The sequence below is a fragment of the Amphiprion ocellaris genome, chromosome 11 (genome assembly GCF_022539595.1).
Source record: "Amphiprion ocellaris isolate individual 3 ecotype Okinawa chromosome 11, ASM2253959v1, whole genome shotgun sequence".
In the NCBI taxonomy this organism is placed as follows: domain Eukaryota; kingdom Metazoa; phylum Chordata; class Actinopteri; family Pomacentridae; genus Amphiprion; species Amphiprion ocellaris.
Genome location: NC_072776.1, coordinates 17295129 through 17322829, shown reverse-complemented (window position 1 = coordinate 17322829; position 27701 = coordinate 17295129). Strand labels below are relative to the sequence as shown.

Here is a 27701-nt window from a genome sequence, read left to right as displayed (position 1 = left end):
TCTCAGTTTGTGCTCCTGTATTCCAACATGTTGCTGCTTTTTAGCTACCTCACCCATTGATGAGTATAAAATCCACTAATTTTACCTTCTTGTACGCTGCTTAACTGTTGCCAGTGGAAAAAAAAATGGAAAAAAAAGATTGTTTTTATGTACCAGCGTGGCTTTGTATCTAACAATAACCTGCAATAAAAACACTCTAATTACTGAAATTAAACGATGATGGTGTAGCTGCCTTGTTCAGCTAAAATACTGCTGACAGCAACAACTGCTGAAGACCTGCAGCAGAGACTACTTAACTAGACGTGTAGTCATGCAAAGAAGAAAGCTTAATGTTTGTCTTCACTGTCGGCAATCTTAACTGACATCGGAAACCTGTAGGCGGTCCAAACTAATCGATCACACTTCTCATGGCCTCCTGGTGACATCTTACCAATTTTCATTACAAGTTCCTCATTATTAAACAACAATATAGGCTGTTTAGACTGATCTGATGCCTCAGCTTTCAGAACAATATAGTTTATCAGTGTCTTTGCCCAGAAATACCTCCGCAGATGACCAACTTTTAGGTGAATAAATCCACCCACCAGCACGTAGAACGGGATCTGGCAGCTGATCCACCATTTTGCATGTTTAGATTCAATGCAGGGTTGTCGATGTCACACAACATGTGACACAAGTTGCCAAGTTTGATTGACTGTTTACTGCTTTATTACATTCAAAGGCTATTAGAATTGGACGGATCTTAGACTTTGATGCTCTGATGTTACATGCTTGCAATGGACACAGTGTCATTGGCTGCGTAACTTTTTAATTAGCTCACGATTATATGTGACGAAATATGTGTGCAGTGGAAACAAGCCTTAAGACTGGACGCAAACTGCTATGGCAAGGGACTCTACAACCAAATACAATTCCACACACTAAGTTTATGACGGCAGAAAAAAGCTGACATTATACAAACATTTTGCCTTGGTTTTCAACTTAAGTAAATATAGATGGCCTCCACTAATAAACCAACAGTAAGACGGCAGAGGACAGATATCTGAAAAGTGCAACATGTACACTATAGGTTGCCATGATTAAAATTTCAATTCATTTGACCTTTTCACAATCTCAGCTGAATGTAAAAGGTATTTCATAGAGAGGGGAAGGAATAAACATGTATATGGCAAATAAAGTGAAACATGCACACAGCCATACTTCTGTCCTGAGTGTATACCTTTTGTGTGGTGAAACTTTTTGTGTGTTCATCTGTGTGCGTCCTTTTAAGAGGCTGAGTGTATGTGCCCATGTGTCCTTTTCACCATGTACGTGCTCTATCGCGGGCGGATGTCCTTTGCATGGAATTTATTTTTCATTGAGAACTACTTGTGCAAATACGAGAGGCGGAAATCATAAATGAGAGGAAGAGAGTGCAACAGGGGGAAGAGAGACCTAGAAAGGGTCTATTGAAGGGAAGAGAGCGAGAGGGAGGAAGGGATGGAGCACACGAGTGCCTCTTGAGAGCTTTTCCTTATTAACTAGGCTGAATCATACGCTTTGAGTCCGGAAAACACACACTCTGGGCTTTTTTCTTGTCTGCACCCCCAAAAGCCGCTCCATCACCCCCCAACCTCTTCTCATTCCTCTCTTTTAGTCCTCTTCACATTCACCACTTTCTACTCCCAGCATCTCAGCTCAGTTTATCCTTTACTGCTTTTGCTACTTTCCCATCTACTTTTCTCAGTCTAATTTGCCCCGTTTGCCCCAGACATTCACTGACCCCCTTCCTAATTCTCCTTGCATGTCCTCACTCCGTCCACCCCGTTCCTCATCTCATCTGCTGAATTATCCCAAAACATCCACTTAGCCTCTCTTCCCCTCTGAATCCCTCGCTACCTCCTCTTTTCTCTTTTTCTCTTCAATAGTTGATCCTCTTCTTTTTTTCATTCCTGCAATTATTTGAGTCCTCTCCTGTGTCCTCTCAGCATATAAAATTTGGACCACCTATTTTCTCTTGTAAATTGTCCTCCTTTATTATTTTACCTCTAGATGGGCGCTGACCCGCAATTATTTTCTCCAAATCTCTCCCTTTCTCTTTTTGTTCTGTTCATTTGTCAGTTTTCCTTTCTTTCTTTAACCTTTATCCTCCACCTTTCCTACTCTGTATTCCTCTCTTCCTGCTTTTAGAATTAAATACAACCTTTTCTTCCTGCTAATTTGTTCCTTTAGCTCAAAGCAGGCATTCTATCCTTTCTTCTCCATAAGTCCCTTCCTCCTTTTCTTTCTTCAACTTCTTCTTTGTTCCTAATCCCACGTCACTCGTCATTTTACCCTCTTTTAGTTACAAAACACTCCAAACTTCTCTCATATCTTGAATGCACTTGTTTGTGTCAGGTTTGAAATTAGCGAAAAGTTCGATTTCCATAATGATGCAAATTTATTTTTTTGTATATATCCTCTCTAGTCTCTATAAACTCTGCACACCTAACTGACAGAGTTCATTTAAACAAACCATATGAGCATATGTGGAACCACCACCCCCCACTCATGGAACAAATACAAACGTTCACAACGATTTCAGAGTTTATACAAATAAAACTAGCCAGTTAAGCTGAGTGAAAGCACTTTTTTTCTTATTAAAGCTTTAGTAGGCAGTTATTTTGGTGTCTTTGGGCAAAAATTCTATAATAGCCTTTCAGCATATTGCGGTTCAAGTGGTCTGAGGTGAAGCTAGAATTGTGTCCTTCATCCTGGCTCCAGTGTCAGGCTTTAGAAAATCTAGCCTGTGACGGAAGACTTTGGCATATTGCGTCTTTTCATTCTAATCAGATGAGAGAATAAAGAGGGACAAAGTCAAAGGCAAGCGTCGGACACAGGTCACACAGAGACCTTTCATTTAGGAGGACAAGGTTTCAATCCTGTGCAAAACCACAAGAAAATGTTGACTTTCAGATCGACTATTTTTGAACATTTAAACCACACATGTTTATCAGATGGAAAGGGCTACTACCTAAGCCTAGATCACTGAGTTTCGTGAACAAACAACCGAAGCTGTTGTTTTGTTGGAGAGAACAGTCATTAATGTACTCTGCAGTCTGAAGATGTTACAGAATTCTTTACAAAACAACCTGCAAATGACTGCTCTCTGTGCAGCTATTTTTCAGTGAATCTTATGATCATGTGGCATTAGTTGTTCGTTTAGTTATGAGTTATAGAGTCAAAATCGTGCAACAGCCCTAAGCCTGCACAAAAACACCCCTAAACACACACATGCCCACACCCAAAGTCCCTCCCCTACAAAGGCTAATTACCTACAAGTAGAGATTGATGTGGAAAACAGCACTCGCACAGTCCAACCTGGCACACCTTAAAAGCCGCCTCCAAAGTGCTAGTGTGTGTATATGAGAGAGAGAAGAGTGTGCAACATAAAGTCAGTGAGTATGTACTGCTGTCTAAAAAAAAGCTTGTGTATGCGTGTGTGTGTGTGTGACTGAAAGAGCAGAGCGAATGTCTGATTAATTAACACGGAGGAAAGAAAGCCTCTCCAGTGACCAGCCAAGCAATGCTAAAAGCTCATCTTTCTTTCCTGTACGAGCTCCCTCCATGTCTCTTTTGGTCTCTGTTTCACCATTCCCACTTTCAATACACATGTCGGAAGTATATTTTGTTTCCCTCGATGTACCAAGTGCAATAAGATGCCAACAATCTACTGAATCAACCAATATGTCTGGGGAAGTATAGTATATTTTACAAGCTGTGCAAATTCTATAACATTTGCCTTCATGTTGTATATTCACAGTTTGTCATAAAACCTCTGCACTTTCATTGTGTCGCAAGTACTCACAGGAAATCTGTGAGACGTCTTTACAGAAGGAAAGCCTATTACTGTTCGACATGAAGCAAAAAAAATAAATGAAAAAAAAGAAAAATGACAACGGCTGTTTATCCAGCACAAACAAAGCTAAAGTTTTCAGAGTTTCTTGCAATGGCAGATGGTGGGACAAGTGAAAAGCCAATGGCAAAATCACTTCAAACTTGTTTATCCTCTTTAGACAAGCAAACCGAAAACAAATGCTGAGAAGGAAGACGGGGACAGACCAGCAACATTAAGTTGTTAACAATGAATCAGATTCTTGATCAGCATAATTTGTAAAGAAAAAAAAAACACTACACTGCAATATTAGTCTGTAATTTCTATGACATTTGAAGCGTAGATCAAATGTTTTGTGCCTATACAAACCTGGCAAGCTTTACTTAGTCTTAGAATAATACAGTGCGTTATGACTTCAGACTACAGGGTATAAATGTATTACTGAATCAACACTTCTTTGATACAGGTTAACAACATGCAACATTATAAACAGTCAGCAAGGCCACTGCACTGGGTTGCATTAGATATTAATGAAAAGTTCCTCTGTATTGCACTATTAATTTGCTTAGATTAGGAGGACCTAGGCTCTCTCCTCGTAAAATGTGAAACAAATGCACTCTGGAAGCCCCCCCTTGTGTTTCTTCTTTATTTCTTGCTGTTATTACTCCCTACTTATCTTTTACTCGTGCTACAGTACGTCTCTTTCTCTTTTCAAGCTCACTCCACTTTGGTCTCTCAAGGCTGATTGTTTTCTAATTGGTGTAGTGCCAGAGGTCGTGGTTGTTATGGTAACCTGGAAGGGGTACTTGGAAGGGTTAGGTGGTGGTGGCTGGGTGAGGGTAGGAGGGGGCACCCACTCAAGAAAACTGAGGGTAGCTCTCATCTGAGGCTTAGATGGTCACTTCAGAAAATGGACTGTGTGTAGATGTGTGTGTGTGTGTGTATATCAACACCATCTTAGTGAGGACATTTTGACCAGTCCTCACAAATTGAAAGGGCTGTTTGTGGGTCCAGACTAATGTTGGAATTATGTTAAATTAAGAGAAAGGTTGGGTTCGGCATTCATTTTGGATGTTTAAGGTTGGGGTTAAAGCTAGTGAATGCATTATGTCAATCAGCGTCCTCCGTAAAGATAGACAGACATGTGATCAAGCTATCTTTCTAGTCTATTTATGTGCACCTCTACAGATATAAACTACTGATATGAAACAAACTGAAAAGGTGTCAGCACACATTGTTTGCTCAAACGACGGTAGAGGGCTTGTACAAAGGCCAGCCTACAAATATAAAGGATGACATTATAGGAAGTACTTTTCTGACTGGTATAATTAAGAAACTGACATAATAGCGTATATCAGAAGATGGGTAATTTAATTCTGCCTTGTGTTTATTAAAGTGTTTGCAGAGAGAACTTGTTTGTGCTTGTTTATTCTAAAATACACATATGCCTTTGTCTATGTATAATCTTTACCAACTGTGTTGTATCTCTATTTCTCAACTGTGTGTGTGTGTGTGTGTGTGTGTGTGTGTGTGTGTGTGTGTGTGTTTGTGTCCACTGGGTTTTACTAAATGAGTCTGCATTAAAGTCTGCCATGCATAAGGAATTGAGCTGGCTGTGCCCTTTGGAATTATAGGTGGTGAGAAGCAGACAGCATGATATATCACTGTGCTGGGTGGTTAAATAACTGTCCTTCCAATAGAACTGTATGAACCCAATCAGTGACAAGAACTGAAACCTCATAAACACACAAAAATGCACACAAACAGCTATAAATATATGCAGAGCAATACACTTGGCGATACTGTAAAATCCAAATTGTTGCACACTGTAGTTTTTGTCAGCTGTCTAAAGAAAACTGACATGACACGAAGAAAGTAGCAAAATGCTGGTACTAGGGGTGGGCGATCAAATTATTGTATATTATGGATGATCTTAATTTGGCACACGATCTGCTTCATATCGTTAAGGGTGCTGTAGGTAAGCTATTTATTTTGAGAGTTCAGACTCTGCTAACCAGCTAGTTGCTTGCATCACATGTTTACCATGTTTCCCCTCATCCACGTATGATTAGATACCCAACTACGATTGCCAGCTACAGTCCAAAGTGGTACAGTTGAAGTCCATGCACAGGTCCATCCAGGGCTGCCACAGCAGCGTCCGTGGGTAGGGTAACACAAGAAAAAAACAAGTTGGGGCTATCTGGTTAGCAGTGCCTTAACTTTGGAAAGAAGTGTCAAAGCATCACTATTTCCTGGCAAAATTTTCTTGCACTGCAATGCATTTATGTGCTGCTACCCTACTATGATGTCCCTGTCTAATTGTTGACAAACATTTCTTGCCAACAGTCTGATCACTTCCTGCAATAACATTCTCAGTCAACTGAGGAAGAGTGAATTTTCGTTTCACCTCACATTGTACTAATGCACCAGCAACATAGTCATCAAATGTGAGCTGGGCTGTTGACCACAATTACCGTATTTACTTCAGTTATGCCTTTCTCATAAATCTAAATGCAGTGACTTTGATTACTATCTCTTTTAAAACACCAGCCAGTTAAGCAGTTTTGGTGACTGAAGCTCCTGCCATCAGTGCCCCAACAATGAATCTTCTTTGAAAGTCACTTAGCTCTTGTCATCTTGTTGCAAAATCACAATCAACATCTCAGTCCTTTTCTACATGCCACAGAGCATACCTAGATGTTAACTACTTAATTTTACCGTGTAGTACACCTGTGTGGATACATCTACATTCATGGTGTTTCTCCACATTTGTTTTCTTTAATTTGTCACACATCCATATGATGTGTTCTTATCTTCAACGTTGTTATTTTATAAATCTCACAATCTGCTGCTCCTCTGCTATGGAGTTCACCACAGCTTTTGACAGATTCAAGCATTATGCTCAATTATGGCCAACAACTATGTGAGTGCTCACTGACTGATAATGTGCTCTTTCTTGCAGATGGATTATAGACACCTGCAGATATGAAAGAACGCTGTCTGCATTTAGTAGTTTTTTTTGTTGTTTTGGTGTTTGTCTCAGATCCAGTCCCAGAATAAATTCAGAGTGGGCTTCTGATATTAGTGGAGACGCACCATTAGTTAGCGAGCAGAGTGGATGGATTACTGACAGCTAATGACCAATTAAAGCAGGTAGCACTAGAAAAACAAAACTGAAGAGGCATAATTGTAATTGATAATTATTTGTTTGGCATAACTTGTTTCACCAATAGCAAAAAATACAAGAAAAGTATGTAGAACATAAGAAAATATTTCTCCGAGAAATTGTTTTGCCATCATTCATTATACAATAACACTACTCAAAGTAGTCAACAAAGTGCATAGTAGTTTGTGGAAGCAACGACTGCTAAATTTACTGCAAGTATGATGACATGTCATATCTAGTACACCAAATAAGCAGCTGCTCTTTTAATTTTGAATCAAGACTAAACGGAAAATCATATCATTCCCACTGTCGTGTGTGAAGTTCCTCATGTAGAAGCCGAAACAAATACCTCTGGGGTCAGACAGAATTGCAACTGATGTTTTATCACTTAAATTATCATCAGTATCCAATTTTATCAAGGACAAAGCAGTACTTGTTTTGTAATTTGACTTTTTGAGACATTTAAAAAAAAAAAATCCATGACTTTTTTCTCTAACAGACAGCAGTCTTATCTGCACCTAATATTGAGTCTGCACACACACAGTGGCACATGCACACACAACTTTGCATATTTGTGAGCTTTTTGTTGTTGGAGTTACTGTCACTGCATCAGTCTCTATGTGGATGGATGTGTGTCGGTGTGTCAGTCTGTGTGTGTGTGTGTGTGTGTGTGTGTGTGTGTAAATCGGTGTGCTTCATTGCTTTGCTGAGGTGCTGATGGAATGGAGTCCTTAGTGATTTTGTTTATCTCCGTCTCCCACAAGCGTACAGTGGCTCTGGCCTCCCTTGACACACAGCAACATGCACACACACAGACACCGCTGACACACTAACTTCTTTTTTTGGCACCATCGATTACTGTCAGCCAATACCTGGACTTCTTTCTGTCTGCATCATCGGGTTTCAGGAAGTGATGATAAATGAATAGCACTATCTGCCAGGACCGCTGACCATGGTTATAGGTTTCCAAAATCAAGACATTTTAAGACTCGTGTTACTTCTTCCAATGAAAGAGATATATGGAAGAAACCCCCATTAAATAATATTGAACATGTTAAACGGTATGGCCAGAAATTAGCACTGTGTCAGCAACTGAAATCAAGTAAACCTTCTGGAAAATATCACAATGGATCCACACTTGTTTGTGAGTTTGTTGAATAAAACACTTCCTTCGGACTTTGTAGCTGACAGCCTACTCAAACATTAACATAGTATCTCACCAGTTGGAGTCAGAAACTGAGGCCTAGTTCATAACATATTGCATACTGTACATACAGAAACCAAAAAATCAGAACACTAGAGTTTAAAATAGTGTCTGTGGCAATATTACTATACTGCCAAAACAGTAGTGATACCTTTTATGTTAAGCAGCAATGATTGGTTTCCCAGAGCTGAGGAGGGGACCAATGGTAGTAAAGGAGGCATAGTGGGCTACAGCGACTAGGATCTTGGTGAAATCTAGAGCGGAAAAACCAAGGAAGTGGCCAAGACGTGTTTCTGATTCTCCACACAAGAAAAGACAGTCAGTGTTCAGAGGAAGGATTACTGTCTAAAAAAGAAAGTGATTGATGGCGAAGACAAACAGGGATTACCACTAATTTGGCTTTTCTTTGCTTAAGAGTGCTGAAAGAAGGGAAACCACTGAGGGCAGACAAGGATGTCACGTTTCTCTTCTGGGACAGGTCGGTATTTGAAAAATATTTGGTGTTTGCTTTGTAGCTATTATATTTATGTCATCAGCAGGCGTCGGCAGTGTTTGTGTAATGACTCTCATTGACAGCAAAGGGAGACAAAAGTTCCGCACTGCAGGTTTAATAACTAATATATCAAGCTGTTGCCTGTGACTAATGTTTTTAACAGCAAATATCAGGACTCAAACCCAATCAACTTAAGGATATTAACATCATCAAACTTTGAGTGTTTACAAACTAATAAGTCAAGAATTACTGGACATTTAGGGGTTAAGGTAAATTGTTTAAAGACGTTTAAACATTATTTATCACACAGCAGACTTAAGACATTTTTTGGTTTGGATTAAGCAGCATTAGTTTAGATACACTCATGTTTAACCTAGACCTTAGTTTAAAGAAGAACCAGGCACAGACTTTATCTCCCTGTACTGGTCTGGCCAATACTAAACCAAGTGTGTCTGGATTCAGACCCTTAACCATAAATATATTTTTGTAACAGTTCACTTTTTAAAATATTTTGGCTATGCTAAGTCAAGGTCAAAGGAACCTTGACTTTGCATAATTAAACACTATTATGTATGGAGGACACAACAGAAAAAAGACAGAGTCAGAAAACATCTCTATGAAGCCTGGAGCTGTCCATCAGACAGGTTTACTCCCTCGCTTTATGACAGGTACAGAAATGAGGTGGATGTGCATGGATGTGTGTGTGGCCGTGTGTGAGAATATCTGAACTGGAAGATATATTCAGAAGTAAGTGAGCTGTGACTGACATAATAAAGGTAAAGAGTCAGGATTGTGAAGCTGAGAGGAACACACCGAACCCGGCGGTGATTTTTTTCTTTTCTTTGGTGGAATACACAAATATACACACACTCTGTATGTATGTCAGTGGACACTTCATACACAAGTGCTTATAGTGAAGCTTGAAGCAGGCACAAACAATCCAGTCTTTCCTTTTTGTCTGTCTCTACTGTTCTCAAATATACACACACATAAACAGACATACACTGGCCTATGAGAGATAAACCGGCAGTGATGACAGTGACTTAGACAGGAGAGGAGCAAAGAGAGGGGAAAATATGAAGCATCACAAAGACAATATTGCACTGTAAAGCTGTAGAGGAGAGGAAGTCAGGCTTAAAGGGCAGACAGAGGGGAGGTATTTATCTGTTTGTTTGGCATGTTATATGTATCCACAGTCAGTTTGTGACACCTAGGTGACAGCATACTTTACCACTACACCTGGCTTTGTGTGGAGTGAGGCCACACAGTGACAACCCTGTTATCCACTGAACCCGACCAGAACCCTAGGGGCTCACCTGGAAGTCCCTTTCATGCTCTGCACCAGCACAGACCACAGACTAGAACAATACTATATGAGATCTTTTAAGTGTCAAACCTATCTTTAAAGATCAAACTATATCAATTCTGCTACACTGACCCAAATGACTAAATCCAACCTTGTGCATTACTGAGGAGCTTAACTACATCCTGATAAGGTCATAGTGTCTTACCTCTCATTACCAGGAGCAGGAGCAGGAGGAGATGTAGTTCCAGCTCCCCTTGGTTTGTTGACTTTGGCATACAGTTTGTCAAGGGGGTCATCATCAGGGAGGACTCCAGCTTCATTGGAATGATTTCCATGCCCTGGAAAGCCAGAGGGGCCCTGGGGGGAGGGCATGTGGCCATGGGCGTGCTGAATGGTACTGTAGGGAGGTGACTGAGCAAGTGGCTGAGGCACTGGAGCAGTATCTCTGTCTCTGAAGGATTGTATACGAGCATAGTTGGGATCTGCGTCATCATCCTCAAAGTCTGGATATGCCGACCCACCGCCTTGCTGGTCTCTGGACTGCTGCTCTCGCAGCTCGGGATGTGCTGCCTCAATTCTGAAAAAGAAATGGAGGACATGTCTAGTAATAATAGGAATATTGTTGAAACAGAGGGGACTTTGATGAGTGGGCTACTGATGATTGAGCCACAGTAGGAGTTATGACAGAGAAACATCTTCAAACAAAACACCCAGAAGCACACCATGAGCATAGAGCTCAGATATGACAGGCATAGAGTAGAGAGGGATACAGACAAGAGAGATGACAGTAAAGATAACAAGCAATGTAAGAAAGGAAAGGCAGCGATGTTAATAAAGTGGTTTCAATGCGTCTCATGAAAATGATGAGTGAACAATCATCTGTGATCAACAAGGAAAACAAAAGATGTTTACAGAAATTTCCTCAATAAGGGAAGACACACACACCTTCAATGTATTTGGAATTTTGATGTCAGTCATTTTAGTTGCCAAAAAAATAATCTAATCTCCAGAAAGCTCCTCACCTCTCTCTTTCTTCTTTCATCCTCTCAAATTCATGGTCACTCAGAATGTCTGACTTTTGTCGCTGCAGAGCCGCCTTCGCTTCCTTCTTCTCCTCCTTTTTCTTTCCGAATCTGGGCAGAGAAACATAGTAAGATGGCATCAGAAACAAAAAAAAGAGACAACATAGAAGAGAAATAAAATATACAGGCTTCAGCAAAATGGGATAATATGGAAGCAGATAAGGGACAAACACTGTGTTAATCAGTGTGAGAGTTTCTAGTACATCCTGTAACTGTAAAAGACCTATACAATCTTGGCATGAATCTGTTTTTCTCCAGCTTGTCATTAGCAGATACAAATTCATAAACACAAGAAATAGACATAAACATAAATAATACTAAAGCAAACTACAATATAGCCAAGCCACATTAAAAATTAAATTAAGTTTTTTACAATACCAATCACTCAAAGTCTTGGAAAATGTGTTTAAACTAAAAAAAAAAAAAAAAAAATACTGTAGGTATATAAGGGGATAGAGTTCAGTATAATGTACAAAACTTAACAAACAAATGAAATAGCTACATGTAGGCCTACAAGTATAGGTTAGTGGTCGTTAACAGTATTTCCAAGCAGTGATTGCCAATACAAAGAACGTTGGAATGAATAGGGTATGAGTAATCTAATAAATTAAGCTGAGAGAGAATATAAGTGAAGCTACTGTTCAATACGAATGTACTCTATACAGTCTAATCTAAATTAAAAGATGGCTTCCACACAATGGACTTAGAGGCCCGTTTTAAGTGGCCGCATATCAATACTCAAACCACAGCAGTCAATATTGTTTGTGTGTGGTCAGCATCAACAGCGTACTCAGCACTACTGGACGCCGCACAAGTCATTACCTGGAGAAGATGCAGACACACAAACACATGCACATGACAGAACATCATAACACTGAAGTATAAATAGGTAACTGTGACTTCAGACTTGGTGGTATTTGGAGGTAAATTAAAAAGTTGGCCACTTGAAGAACTGAACACCTTGAATCTAAACAGTTAATGTATTGATTTGGTGGTGCTCATGTGATTTTTGTGTTTAAGTTGTGAGGTATCAGCTGAGCCAAAATGTGCCATTGTCTTGAGGGAGGCCTTAGGCATGTCATGGCAGGTTGTAAAAATAACACATGGCTAACACCCGAATGCGTGACTGATCGAGTCAATCTTGTACTGAGGTCAGCAACTTGTGATACCACATAAAAGGAAAGTTACTCTGAAAGTCCACAAAAGTGTTCTTCTCTCTGTGCTGCATGAATGTTAAAACTGATCCGATTCATAAGACAGAATCTTAAATTCTTCAACGAATCAGCAACTCTCAAACATATCAGGAGTATTTTTGGGACTTTTTGGTGATGAGGATGGAATGTATATTCTGCACCTCAACGTCTAAGCCTAGACTGAATGTTAAACACTAGTGGGAGTCTCAAAGAAGATTCAGGGAAAGTTCTGCTTTGACAAATGGAGGGCAAGTGCCTGCCAGGTACAGGTGCTGGACAGCAGACACTTTATCTATTTGATAAGTGAATCCGAATCATCTTCTCTGTTGAAATTTATGCAGAGAGTACAACCTAGGTGTACAGAGTATCTGAACCCAGTGACAGTATTGGGAGATATATGACAGAATATTCCTGTAATCCCATCATGGCATTGAGGCGACTGAGTCTAGGTTATTCTGTGAGTAGTGACAGATGCCAGTGAAGAAAGAAGTGTTTGATAGGTTTAGGAGAGGAAACGCTTGATTGGAAATTTCAAGAGGTTGAACCATTACAGTTTGCTGCAGTTGTTTCTATTGCATATTGAGAACTCGTCCTTTCTTCCCAGTTGTCCCACTGACACAAAATTGGTGTATGTATGAGAAACAACATAACAATACATTTTGTCATAACTCAGTCAGTGTTTAGTATTTCGTGTCTATAATATTGGGTTGCGCTGCTCGGAACAAATGTGCCCTACGACCCATCTGACTGAAGAGAATCAGAATGAGTTCAAAATTTGAGTGTGAATGACAAACCCATTTAAAGTCGCAGTAGAACAGTCCCATTGAGCCTATCGAGGAGATATTTGTTTAACGAAATAGGAAAATCAAACATCTCAATTGAACCACTTACACGCACCACAAAATAATAAGGGGCAAACAAGGCAACATTAGGCTGAGAATTTCACCATGTTTGTCAACAACAGGTACAATTAATAGACTATTTAAGATGCTGGAAAGTAACGAGAGAATGAGAAGATTAAGTAAACAAAAAAGAAAAAAAAAGCCAGAGGGAAATGAGAAACCTAACAATCTTTCCAGAAGATGGGAAGAGAAGCAGAAATGAGGGCAGAGAGATCAGCTGCAGGATTAATGTTGAAATAATTAGAAAAGTGGAGAAAAAAAAAGAAGAGAATGAAGGATGTAGAGTTCGAGAATGGACTCTGCCCTTTCCATATGTTGTCTCCACATTTACTGCCCCTTCCCCGCCAAGGACACCTCCTCTACATGTGATATTGCCCTCGAGCTGATCGGCTACAAGAAGATCCAGACAGCTGTGAAGAAGACATAATAATCTGCCCTGACCTTTCCCCTCTGTGACCCCTACACCAAGAAACACTAATAATAAGAGACTCAAATTAATTTTGCTCCTCCCAGCACATCCTTCTCTCCAGAGTCAAGACACACAGAGGGAAGGTGGTGAACCAACAATCAAGAACAGGCCATCTGGTCTCCAGAAGTGTTCATCTATAGACCATGACAGTCGAAGGAAAAACTTTGCAATTCCCAAAGGACTGGAGGTTGGAAAGAGGAAGAGCTGCATCAAGACTGCATGTTCATGCTGTGAAATGTTCCAAGGAGGGCAACAATTAGCAAAACAGACTGAGCAGGAACTACTGTGAGGAATATGACTATGTGGCTCAGAGCCTTACCACTCAAGGACCTAGTCAACAAGACAACAAGCTCCAGACAGATCCTAGCCATATGACCCACCCAAAGGACTTTCTGTTCACTCTCCAGGAGGCAGTCCACTGGGAGACAGCAGGGGTAGGTGAAAACATTGAAAAGCACACAGACACAAACATACAGACAGGCACAAGTGACGGCAACAACAAACTAGCTAAAATCAGATTCCAAATTATACTTTGAAATCTGATGTCAGCTAGTTTGGTTGAAAATCCTGGTGCATGGCAAATGTTGGCAATTGTCTACAAAAAAAGTGTTAAATTCTGCTTGCATTTGTATGACAACAAATGGGCAAAAGTGCAGCAATTCATAATTCAAGTTTACTGTTGCTCTACCATGATGCTTGCAATTAATGGTTTCCTTAAGTTCAGGTAAAGCAACACGGATTGTATTATTACTCCGCCAAGGAATGTGTCGGAGTTATGTGACGATCGGCGTTGATTTGTCTGTCCGTCTCTTTGTCTGTCTGTTAGCAACATTACTCAAAAACTGACTAATGGATTTGGATGAAATTTTCAGGGAACAGCAGAAATGACATAAGGACCAACTGATTAGATTTTGGCAGTGATGGGTCTTATAGTCTGGACTCACAGATTTGCTAAAGATTTCTGTATCATTGCGAGATAGCGGCATCACTGTAACTATGACTGCAAGTGAACGTTACGTCAGCTACCCAATGACGATCACATGATTGCGATACTTCCTCAAATTGACTGCTGCGGACCGCAAATTGTTTAAAGATTTCATCAGTTGGAAATTATAGAACGACTGAGTAGCCTTGGCGGACTACTGCGCTTTCTGAGTGCTTTTCTTGTATTGGCACTTCTGTTACTTTGCCTTAGCAAAGAACATGACAAAACCTTTTTTTTTCATTTCAAACTTCAAAGAACCAGACTGATGTCCTTTTTCAACTTGAATCAATACAGCATATAGTGTTTTCCATCAAGAGACATTTTTCAGTAAATTGCGTAAAATTGATTGGTATTGTTTGCTGCTGCACATAAGACTATTTTTTGGAAGAAGACTGCAAAAGAAAATCTACTTTCCTAGATAGCTGTATTGGCAGTGAGATATCTTAGTCATTCAGGTTAGTACACTGTGACCCATTCTAAATGTGATTCATCTTAAAAACCCCGGCTGAACGTGAGAAGCAAGTTTAATAAAATTAGGATGTAAAAGAGGGGTTATTATGTTTATTTTCACCTCTATATTTATATTCTGGGACTCCACTAGAGTGGCTTTTCACTTATAAGATTAAAAAAAAAAAAAAAAAAAATCCTTATTTATATTATAATGGGCCCTTATGGAGCTCGAGGTCATCCTCTGTTTGAAATTTCCTGCTTCAGTTCCTGTCTCTTTGAGGGCTCCCTCCCCAAAAGCTCACCTTTTTTCTAAATGTCCAATATCCAGAAGCCTGCAACTACTGTTTGTGGGCTGCAATGACTGCATTTCATGTGCCTGAGCACTCTATTCACAACAAATATTTTGCATATTTACCTTAATAGTTGAAATTTTGAAATGTTTGATATAACATTCAATACTGTAACATCATAAGGAATGCATGACAGGTCTCCTTTAAGTTAAAACAGCAACTGTTCAGTCATATTCACAAATAACGTAGCTAGCACTGTACCTTACTCAGATAGTGTTCAGACAGTCTGCATTCGTGTGTTTTGAGGAGTGGCTTTGGATGGAAACCTGAAGGGAGAGAGTGGGGTTTTTTTCTGTTGTATGTTTTCGAAATGCAATTTACTCTGGCTGGTTTCTATGATCCTGTATCCTCTAGCTATGATCTATTGATCTGAACTGGGAGATTCTGACTAGTGAACCTGATGGGATGTGATAAGCTGATGGTTTTCCTAGCTGTTGGAGTTGATGGAACTGCTAGAAAAATGCTAAAAGTGGCATTGGCATGCCACCCACGCGGGGTCGAGGGACCCCAGAAGACGCTGACATCGCAACAACCACAGCAGATCAGTAAATCAGATGGAAGAGACACTTCTTTGGATGACCTGACTAGGAATCTTGAAACTCTGATGTACTCTTACTGGACAGTTTGATCATTAAACAAAATCAACCGCAAATTACAGATTCCACAGGTAAACATGGCCAAAAGTAGTTAAGTGACCAATTTGGCTTCTGGGGTGCTGCAGTGTATGTATTACCAAACAAAGTCTGAGCGACTTCCCAAAACCAGGACGCTGACAGTTTGTCTCAAAAGGAGAAGTTGGAAGATTAACATCTTAGAGCTAAGAAATAAAGAGATTGATTTGGTGATGCTCATGTGATTTTTGTGTTTAAGTTGTGAGCTAGTCATATGGGAATCAGCCGAGTCAATCATAATAAGCCACTGTGTTGGGAGAGGCCAGAGGCATATTGACACTTTAAGCCAAACATGGAGCCATGGTGACAAAGTCTGATTGATATTTAACTATCCAGTCATTTAGTGGAAAAAAAAACAAAAAAACACCAAATATATGCATAGTCTCTTCACTAAAAAGAAAAACCTTTACTCATAGAAGCTCATTAAACTTTATACCCCGGCAGCAGCAGTGAGAAGGACATGGTGAATTGAGCCAGTCAAACCTGCTAAATAGTTAATATCTCAAACAGGCAAACCGTGACCTTATAATGCGCTTTATGTTTTATTTATCTAGTCAATTTATTGATGTATTATGCTTTTGTCTCTGCTGTGCACTACTGCTGATGCTTTTGAAGTGTCGCCGCACCTGCTAGTGTATTATTTAAAACAACATTCATGGTAACTTTAAAGTATGATTGCATTGTTGTTTTAGCTTGTGTATATGTCTGCATTGCTGTAATAAAAGAAGGTATAGTGTGAGCACTGCTGTAATAGGGTTTCTTTGAAATGCCTGATGTGGACTGGAGGATAATGCCTATTTTACCACCTAGAGAGGGGGAGTCGATGGGCAATGAAGGGCTACAATCATCTGTGTGCATTAACAGCATGTGTGTGTATTTGCCTCACAGGGGACAAGCCTTGCTCTAATTACTGCTACCTGCAGAGGCTTACCCTTTCCTTCAACTCTCTCTCTTACCCTTACTTACCCCTCTTTCACCTTTATTCCTTTTTTACCTTTTCCTCATTTTTTCATGCCACAGCACTCACTTTCTCTTCTCTCATTACCCTCATTTCAGTTTCACTCTATCTGTAGCTTACCTCGCGTTCACCCTTACATCTCGCTATCTCGTTTGATGATCCCCTTGCTATCAAACACTTCTCACTTATCTTAATTTCTGTCATGCCCTCCTCTACTCTCTTCTCTTCTGTGCTACATGCCATCCCTGTTTCCTCTCCACTGCCAGCTTAGAATAGAAAATGAAAAGACCAATGATTGAAAAGTGCTAAATGCTGACAATGGACTAGTAGATCCTCAATAAAATTAAAAGTAATTCACATATTTTAGCCCCCAGATCATCTATCTGTTGCTACTTAAAGGACATGAATGGGAAAAAAGGCAAAAACATGAAGTGAAATTACTGCAAAATGTAACAAATGCTCTTAACCTTTCAGAATCCAGTTAAAAGCATTGGTTACCCAAGTGAAACACTCCAACGACCACTGAGGGATTGAACATAATACTGTACATTTACTCATTGAACACTTTATCAGGAACACTTGCACACCTGCTTATTCATGCAGCTATCGAATTAGCCCATCATGTGGCAGCTGTGCAAAGCATAAAATCATGCAGATACAGTTCAGGAGTTTCAGTTAAGTTCACATCAAACATCAAAATTGGGGGGAAAAAAAGTGTGATGTCAGTGGCTTTGACCAGAGCATGATTGTAGGTGCCAGAAAGGCTGAATTCCGTATTTCTGAAACTACTGATTGTCTGGGATTTTCACACACAACAGTCTCTGGAATTTACTCAGAATGGTGCAAAAAAACAGACAAAAAAAAAAAAAAAAAAAACATCCAGTGAATGGCGATTCTGCAGACAGAGACATCTTGTTGATGAGAGCAGTCAAAGGAGAATAGTTGGATTTGTTAGAGCTGGAAAAAAAAAAAAAAAACTCAGAAAAACACTCTTTGCAACTGTGGTGACCAGAATGAAAGATGGACTACAACAGTAGAAGACCACATAAAAATCCACTTATGTCACTCAAGTGCATAAATCTGAGGCTGCAATGGGCACAAGCTCAATGAAACTGGACAGCTGATGACTGGAACATTTTAGCCTGGTCTGATAAATCTAAAAGAAAAGAAAAAAAAAATCTCTTTTATCTCTTATATATTGTCTATGATTTATGGCCACAATTTACAACCTTATAATGACTTCTTCCAGCATAACATTGCACCACATCACAAAGCAAACTGGACTTTAAATTCCTCCCCAGTCACCAGATCTGAATCCAACAGGATACCTTTGAGATGATGTGGAGTTCCACATTTGCAGCATGAGTGCAGCTGACGAATCTGCAGAAGTTATGTGAAGCAATTGTGTCACCTCATTCTCAAAGGAAAGTCACAGTGTCTTACGGAGCCAATGTCGCCGAGGAGAGGAGCTGGTGTCTTTCCATCATTCACTCATTACTTTCTTTTCTCCTCTACTTTAAAAACATCATTGTGTTTACTGCATTTTCACTGTAGGTTCAGTGTCAAAGCAAAGACTGATTACAACAAACAAGCAACCATCTGCGACTACGAAGGATTTAGCTCCACAGAGCAGCAAGATGAAAGGGGAAAGAACAGTAAAGGAAGGTACAGAAGATGGAGGAGGATATATAAAGATAATGGACACATACAGCTTAATTAGACCTACTTTCTCTCTCCCCAGTTCCTTTTTGATTATGGTATTACTGGGCTATCCTGGGAACCGTCATGCACGAATTCAGATGCGCACACACTCACGCAATAAAGCAAAGATACGTCCATGAAATAAAATATGGTCAGAAACACATAGAGTGGTTGATGGTGTAGTGTTGAGAGTGAGGGAGGAGGGAAAGAAAAAGCTGCATACTTGTAAAGGTACAATATGGGAGGAAAAAAGAGAAGAAAAAAAAGAGACTGCCACTGTCTCCAAACTGAGCACAAAGGGTTGTCTGTAACAACAGTCATAAGTGTATTTGCTGTTGTACGTGCACACATACTGTGAGATAACAAAACACATAAGCAAATTGGAAGCAAATTGGCTTGCTTTGACCTTTTTTACTTTCTGAGCACCATTGTGTTGAGGAGAAGACAACACTATAATTTGTTGAATTTTTGCCTTTCTCAGTCATTTTTTAAGCTATTACAGTGGGCTGTCAACATCTTCCTTTTTCATGTTTTTCCTTTTCAAATGAATTCTGTCCAACAGAGATGATCAATTAAATCCCAAATACATTTAGAAACAAGGTTCTTTAGATGACATCGATTTGCCATTTCAGGTTCAAAGTGGAAAAGAACATGTGGTACAGAAGAACTGAATTGGGGTTTAAACAATAAAACAGACAAGCATATCACACACGCACGCACGCACGCACGCACGCACGCACGCACACAGCCTGATTGTCCGGAACACATTTTTAAATTTACAAGTTACGACATTATCACTTGAGCGTCGTTTCACAAGGAATATCAGAGTAAGATTAGCAGCTGATTAGCAGCCAGTTAGGATGAATACATTACCTCTTGTTGTGTCATTAGTGGGAACAGAATGATGACTCATGAATATTCAGGAGCTAACACCACAATCTGTATGGAAAGTGTATGGCTACTCATTTACATGTGAGAAAGATTTAATTAGAAATATATACCAAGGTTTCTTTAAGCTTCATCTATGTGAGGAAAGGTGGAATGGAAAAGAACCACATGCCATTCAATCTCTCTTTGTCTGAAGTCTTACCAGGGAACAAAAAAACAAAATCCTAGGTGAATGCCGTTTCTTTTGTGTTTACTGATAAAAACAAAAGGCTAAATGTACATGAGAAGATGATTAAGCATTCTTCACTCTGTTCTCCTCAGATATATTTTTAAATATCAACTTCATTACTCAGAGCAACCAGCAGCAGGCACAGTATGCCAACAGTATAACACCATAACAGTGTCAACACTGTCAATATTTCAAACATTTCAGAAACTTTACTGCACATGTCATCATCACAGACGGCGAGGAGGACTGTTTGCACCTGACTGCTGAGTCATTTTGGGTTTAGCTTTAGCTTGCCAAACACAGGTGCAGGTTTTCATAATTAATATGGTAGAATATTTAACTTCTGCTTCTTCTTGCATGCCCTTACCACAAACGCGGTGAGGTTTCTTGATATTTTTCTAAAAGTTTCTGTTTTTCCCCTCAAACAGAATGTACTAGTGAGGACTCCTTGGTCATAGGCACACAATCACAGATGGCAGCCCAGGGAGGAAAGCATAGGGACTGGATGTACTTTTTTTTCTTCCTACTATTACATTGTCTTTCCATGCCAAGAATCCAAACACTAGTACTTTGGGATGTCCTTTATGATCCCAATATACAGCATCCTTACCTAGGAATCTCCAAACTACAACTACAGTAAAAAATATTTAATGTCATCTGGTTAATTTGTGCACATTATAGAATTTCTACATTGCAATTGCAGTTTCATCTACATATGCAACCTGTGAGAATCCTATTTTGAGAATGGGGTTTTGGAATTAGGGTGTTTTGAGCATACATATTATAGGATTTTATCCATTCTACAAAATAAAAAAAAAGGGGGGGGGGGGGTATAGTATTGAAAGTTGGCTTTTGGTTGAATGATGTTTTACCTGTACATATGTCGGATATGTTGATTGGTTGTGAAGTTGAAGACAGTTTTTCTGAGTGAGTGTGCAGGAGTCTTTTTAAAAGTTTGGTTTAATTGATAAAAATGAGAGAAATTAGTTGCTAGGAACATTTTTACTTTAAACCATACAAACTATTATCTTAGCCTTATAGTAAACACTGTGATGAGGAGAGGGCTGGACAGCATGGGGCTATTTGGTAAAAACAATTGGAACAAAAAAACAGCTGTAATACACACAGAATCACACACATATGGAACAATGGAGTGTTCAGAGGGCTGTTCCACACGTATGCTTCTTGACAGAAAACCCACAAAACAACAAATGAGGAAAAAATCAGTGCCAACATCTGTGACTCTCACTTGACCTATTCTTTCTATTCTCTTGCCCTTCTCTCACTTCCTCACTCTGCCCCTCCCAAGACACACCTCCCTTTGCTATCATTGGCAAATGGCTTCTTGAGGGAATAGGTGACTGACAAGTGTGCAAGGAGTGCACACGCACACACATACACACACACACACAGCCCCACTGATGATTGGCAGGCATGACATCAGTCAGTGACACCTCAATGACTTCCTGTCATGGTGTCTGACTGGCACAGTCCTTCCCCTGTTTCAAGCATGTGCTCTCTAATTATTAAACAATGACAGGCAATGTCTGATCAGAAGACAGGATTTTTTCCTGCTTTGAAAATTTGAAGTCATCTTGGACAAATTTTGTTATGCTTTTACTCAGAATTGACCAGATTATTTGCTGCTAAGTGATTAAAAAGTGAATAAATTCTTATCTGAATACTGTGTTTTAACTTTAGAATCATAGTCTGAATTGTAATCAACATACCGCTGGTTGTTAATTGTAGGTAATTATGCCCTCATGAAGTAAAATTCAGAATTTTAACAAGACAATGCAACATTGTTAAGTATAATGACAGACAGGAGAAGACGCCTGCTGAGGATGGAAGTCACCACACATGATCATCGAGTTTCGCTGTTAAATGTTGCTATTAACTTGTGTCTGGATGCATTGTTGATGTCAGTAGAGATGGCAGATGAACAAAAAAACATGGACATAAAATGTTGCTTTCTAGCTGTTTTAAAAAAGTAAAACAAACAAACAAAAGATTTATACATAAGCAAAGCTATCGTAAAATGTATTTGGTCTGATTTTATTGGCCTCAGCCAGATGGGGAGTTGAAGAAGGATCAGTCATGGACAAATGTTAATGTTTAGCTTTTTTTTTTTTTTTTTTTTTTTAAACCATTTTGGCAAGTTTTAGCAGGTGCATCTGAATGTATTCATGTTGTGGGAGAGGCTTAAGGCAGGGAAGAGAAAAGCTGCAAAAAGATCACTGTAATTTCATATTTTATTTGACCTTTTCTAGATTTCTGTATTCTGCAGTTTTAAGTTCCTTTTTTTTTGCAGTTTGTTTTCACTTGCTGTTTGGTTAGGTTTAAGCACCAAACTAGTCAAAACGGTTTACAAAAATAGCTTGCTTTTAGTTAAAATGTATCTTTTCATATTGTCAGCTACATCTTAGAAGCTTGGCAAAGTTTAAGCACCAAAACTACTTGGCTACGTTTATTAAAACATCATGGTTTGGATTAAAATGCAACACTTGGTCAGTGTGTTTGAAGCTTTTCCTCCTTTTTCTGGGTTACTAGTGTGATGGGTCTGTTCCTCTCTAACATATGATTGGTTGGTTTAAAATGACCAACAAAAGGAAGGCAAAAATTGATTAGTAATGTATTTGTGATATGTCACACACTAACATAATTAATGAGAAAATATGTTTTACCTAAACGTAATTGAAAATTACGGCTTAGTTTTACAGGGCTGTATTTTTTGGGGGGCAGGGGTCGTTTAATGCATGATACTACAGCACTGCACCTGTAACAAACAAAGTCCCATCCAGACACAATCACATGTACACAATTTCCTTTCACGTCTTCTTTGTCCACTACAAAACCCATATGTAGATGATTTGGATGTAATGTAGAGCTCCGCCAATCAGAAAACCTCCTGCAAATAATGGGGACTGCAACTTCAAAGTGAGTCCATTTTCTACCATCAACCTTTTCATACGCACCACACGCACACATTCAAAAACACACTGGCATACAGTTTGCACAGACTTGGGTTAATAGGCCTGGCATGAAGCTCAACCATTACACAGCCCACAAAGAAGCTAGTCAGTCCTAATGGGCCCCACCGTGGAGATGGGTTAATAGTCCCAACGATGGAGCACTTTAAGTCTAACAGAGGTGCAGCATTATGACCTGCTGGAGCGAGTGGAGAGGGAGGGATTAGAGCAAAAAGCAAAGAAATGGGACAATATGTGCGAGTGTGAAATTATATGTTTCATGCAGAGGTAAAGAAAGGGTTTCCGGGTTGGTGGCTGCCACCTCAATTGAGTTGCTTTTTGAGTTTTAAGGTTTGGTGAGGTAATACCTTCCAAATGAATTTTCTCTTCTGAATTCAGCAGTTAAATTAGATTATTCTGCAAATATTATACAGATATGAACACATAAAAACACACACACATTTGCACACAAAACAAAGCAACAGAGCTAGATGTTAAGTACAGCAGAGCATGATTACAAGCCAGCAGGCGCCCATGCATTCATTATCATAGATTCTCATAAATTCACACTGTTTTAAAACTGAAAATGAACAGCATGCGCACATACTCTGCAAGGCACATCAACAGTCACGTAAACATGATGCACTGACAGCAGCAGCGGCACCGGTCCTTGTCCCATTCTGGGAGACCTTGTCCTTTTCCCAGTCTCACCTAATAGATTGCCATATTTTCATTTGTACAGACAGTGCTTCTCTCTCTCTCTCTCTCTCTTACAGCCAAACATACACACAGATGACAGAACAGCTCGAGAACCATACTCTCCACCCGTGTTAATTATGAACAGCATTGAGTTATGGTTTTGTACAGTACGTATGTGTGCACAATATACAGTTATGTACAAAATTATTCATATCCATGCCAGATTTTGATTCGTAGTGAATCTATGTTTGACCAAGAGGGTTTGTTCTGGCTGGAAATGACATAGACAGTAGGGCTGACGCCATACTTCTCCAGTCACTCGCTAGTCCGAGTCACGACTAAAACCAAAGAGCTTAATGAGCTCCCTATTATTGTCCATCACTGAGACAGAGGTGCACTCTGTGGTTACCCACAAGACTGGGAAAGGCTATAAAGCCATATCCAACTGTTTTTAAGCACCAGTGACTACAGTGCCAAGCAAAGTCAAACTGTACAATGAATTCCACACTGTGAAAAATAGGGGAGGTCACAGTAGAAAGCCAAAAGTGACCCCAGCACTGGCAAGAATAGTAGTGTGAGAAGCCAAGACGAAGCCAAGGATCAACAACTACAAAAAACTCACTTGAACAAAAAAGAAAACTTTTGGTCATCAAGGTTCCACAGTCGGATAAGTTGACCATGGAGTTGTTTGGACGCAGGGACACGGATTATGTTTGGTGAGAGAAATAAGAAACATTCAAACTAAAGAACTTCATCCTCACAGTCAGACATGGAGGTGGGAATGTAATGTTTTGGGGTACTCTTCAGCCGAGGAGTTGGGCAAACTTGTCAACGTAAACAACATGATTAGAAAAGAGGAAGAGATTAGAATTCTGGAGGAAAACATCAGACAGTCTGCTGAAAGACTCAACTTTGGGCAGTACTGGACCTTCTACGTAGATCATAATCTGCAACGTGGAGTCAAAGTGGTCAAGAAATAGCTGGCAGAGAAAAATATCAGTAATCGATAATTATGGACACAGCACTTTTAGTTAAAAAACAACAACAACATAGGAATAGTTCAAACTTATTAAGATCTCTAGCACAATGTCTTACCATCTTTTGTACCGGTTTACATCATTTCTAACCAGAGGACAGGTACTGTTTAAATGAAACTTCACTAAAAATCTAAATTCAGTATTGATATGAATAATTTGGGTATTAACTATAAATGTTCTGAGGGTTTATGGATTCATCGGAATATCAGTCTTAAGAGTCTGAGCAAGAAACAGAAAAGATGCACAGTTTAGACAAAAAGAAAGGGTCACACAGCAGCAGACATGTTGGAGAGATCACGGATGCATACAACACATGCACACACATGCTGTCAGGAAGATTCACAGTCACCACGTGCCAACTATATGACAACCATCTGACTGTGTGACCAATCATGTTTTATCATCGCATGAATATTCATGATGGTGGGGTGGTTATCACGGTGCGTGCACACATACGCACACTCATACACACTCATACACACACAGATGACTGGCATATCTGATTGGCAGGTGGCAGCGGTTTGAATGACAGAGCCAGCTGTCCACTTTAAAGGGCATTTTAAACAAACATTCAGAGCCGGACTTTATTGCCTGGGTTAACAATGGCAATGAAACATTGCAGTAATTACATTACCCCACTTATTTATACAGCTACACCCTCTCTTCAATCATAGTAGGAAGTGAAGAGCAAGATAACATAAATAATACAATTACATGTCTTTGCAAATGGTACTTGAATGAAAAAAAAAGCAGTTAAAGAGATCTTGTGTATCAAATTTGCGAAGCAACCAATGACATTGGTAAACATGAACATTTACTACTGTAAAACCAGAGACCTTGGAGTAAGGCTGAGTATTCCATACTACATCCCTTCCAGACCATTAGGCCAATCAAAGGTGCCCTTAGATGAATATGACAAATCAGCAGCTCAGCCTTACTGAATAGCACCAATTTGCCTTCTCAGTCTACCACCATTACATGCAATCAAATGCAGATAGAGAGCTGGAGCTGGAGGGAGCAGACGGAGAGGAAAAATTGGAATGATCCAAAGATTAGGGGGGTGGGGATGGAAAGAGTGAGAGAGGAGGGGGGTGTTATAGAAATATGGTCAGAAAGGGGAGAAGGAGAGAAAGGTTCAGATTATCGCTGGTCTCTAATCAAGACCCTCTTATGGTGATGAGCGATGAGGTGTGGAGGAAAGGTCTAAAAATATCCTTGGGTGTATTATATGGTTTCTTAAAGCACTCATGGCAAGATGCGATGGGGGAACTGGTGGTTAGATGAAAGGATGGATGGAGGCTAAGGTGCATGGAGGGAAGGCTTGGTGAGATTAAACTAGAGATGTTCTCCGGCATGCTGCATAGGCTGTCCAAACCATAATCAAACAGAGTGGTAGACAAGCAGAATAGAGATGGATGAACACAGAAAGAGGGTATCAGCTATAACCTTTCCTGAACTCTGAAGCACTTAAAACATTGCTAAGATGGTAAGATGAAAGTGATGGAGTAAAGCAGGTGGATAGAATGACATCCTTCGGTGTTTCACGTAGTGGATATGTAACAGAAAAAGAACAATGGAGAACTGCAGGAACAACAAAAGGAGGAATGTTGAATATCAAAAGGTATGTAATCTGTGAGTTCATAAGAATAGAAGAATACTGCATTGGTTATACAAATTATATTATAACTGAAACCAGATTTGACAGTACGATGTATCCAGCACTCAAAAAAAAAAATGCTTAATTACTTTTTAAACTTCTGCCTCTTTGTCCTTGTTGGTAACCTTATAACTGATCCATCATAACCAAGTAAACAAATATAAAACTGATAATAATACAAACAGAAAACTGATTGTTGCAATTTAAAAATGAATAAATAAATAAATAAAATTTGAGCTCCATATCTGACTATTTTGTAGCACTGGTTTTATGATCATTACACTCAAATGACAATTGCTGAAATCCCTACAGACTTGCAATTATGTAACTAAGCCATTGAAAGCTGAACCTGGGCTTCCCTTCCTGTGCAACAGGTAACATAAATATGTGTTTTCTGTTGTTTGTGTTATATCTTGAGTTTAAAAGGCTCCTCTTAAATGGTTTGATGAGTCTGCAGTTTGAAGGAAATGCTCAGACATGACACTGGCATCTAGTAAATAAAAAACCTTACGGACAATTTATAAAGGTAGAAAAACTTTCACTGTTGGAGCTCTTCCTCTTAAATAAACATATACAGGCCTAAAAATTCACTAAAACATAATAAAAGTCTAACCATTCATGCTTTTTGGGATTTTTTTTCCTCAGGTTGAGCTGTTTTAGTTTTGAATTGAGTTAGATCACTAAATTCTGAACAACTAACACTGAATGGAAAGACCACTATGCTAAATTCAGTCAGACATTCTTCTCCCATTTTCGCTTATGCTCAAATCATCACTACATTCAAATTTAATTTGAAAACTCTAGAAACTCAACAACAGGGTCTCCTGACATGAAAAAAGAAATTTTTTACCAAGAATAAATCACAGACCCTGCTTTGGACAACTTTCACTATTTACTGCAGTTAGAACACAGCTGCCAATAAAATATGGTATGTGAAGGTCTTTTACAATTTGGGCAAAACAATCATTTATCAAAATGATCAGGAACTTTCTTCCATTTTCAGGTTTCTTTGCCTTTTCAGGCTTCCAGAAGTGCATTATACAGCTAAATATAGCTATGTAAAAACTGGATTCTTAAGGTCACGCTATGAAACTGTCACTAATGCTCAATTTAATTTCTTTTCATGCTACCCAAAGTCAAAACCTGTGCAGTGATGGACTGTAATTGCTAAAGGGCTGACACTTCAGGAAGACCTGACAAAGATTGAGACAGGTGGATAAGCCGTTAGGCAGATTTATAGCTACAAAAAAAAGGAAAGTGGCTGTAGAAAAAGAACACAGTGTACAGTACACACCACATACCATCCTCACATCTGTTCATCCGTTTCTCTTTTCATGAACAAAACTGATATGACAAAATTAGGAAGAGGCCTAAACATAAAGAGTCGTTTACACTGCATAAAAAAGGCAGCATTTTTACATATGACTAAGTCCTGCAGC

The 27701-nt window shown here is 39.4% G+C and overlaps 1 protein-coding gene across 7 annotated transcripts in view; it reads right to left on the bottom strand.

Moving 5' to 3' along the window:
- The window catches only part of pard3bb (par-3 family cell polarity regulator beta b), a 234162-nt gene that overhangs the window by 76088 nt on the left and 130373 nt on the right, over nucleotides 1-27701 (bottom strand). For all 7 annotated transcript variants that reach the window (XM_055015197.1, XM_055015198.1, XM_055015199.1 and 4 more), the window contains 2 exons: nucleotides 11045-11155; nucleotides 10228-10599 (listed from right to left, as the gene is read on the bottom strand). In XM_055015197.1, the coding sequence (XP_054871172.1) occupies nucleotides 10228-10599; nucleotides 11045-11155 (483 nt within the window). The remainder of the gene's footprint in view (nucleotides 1-10227; nucleotides 10600-11044; nucleotides 11156-27701) is intronic.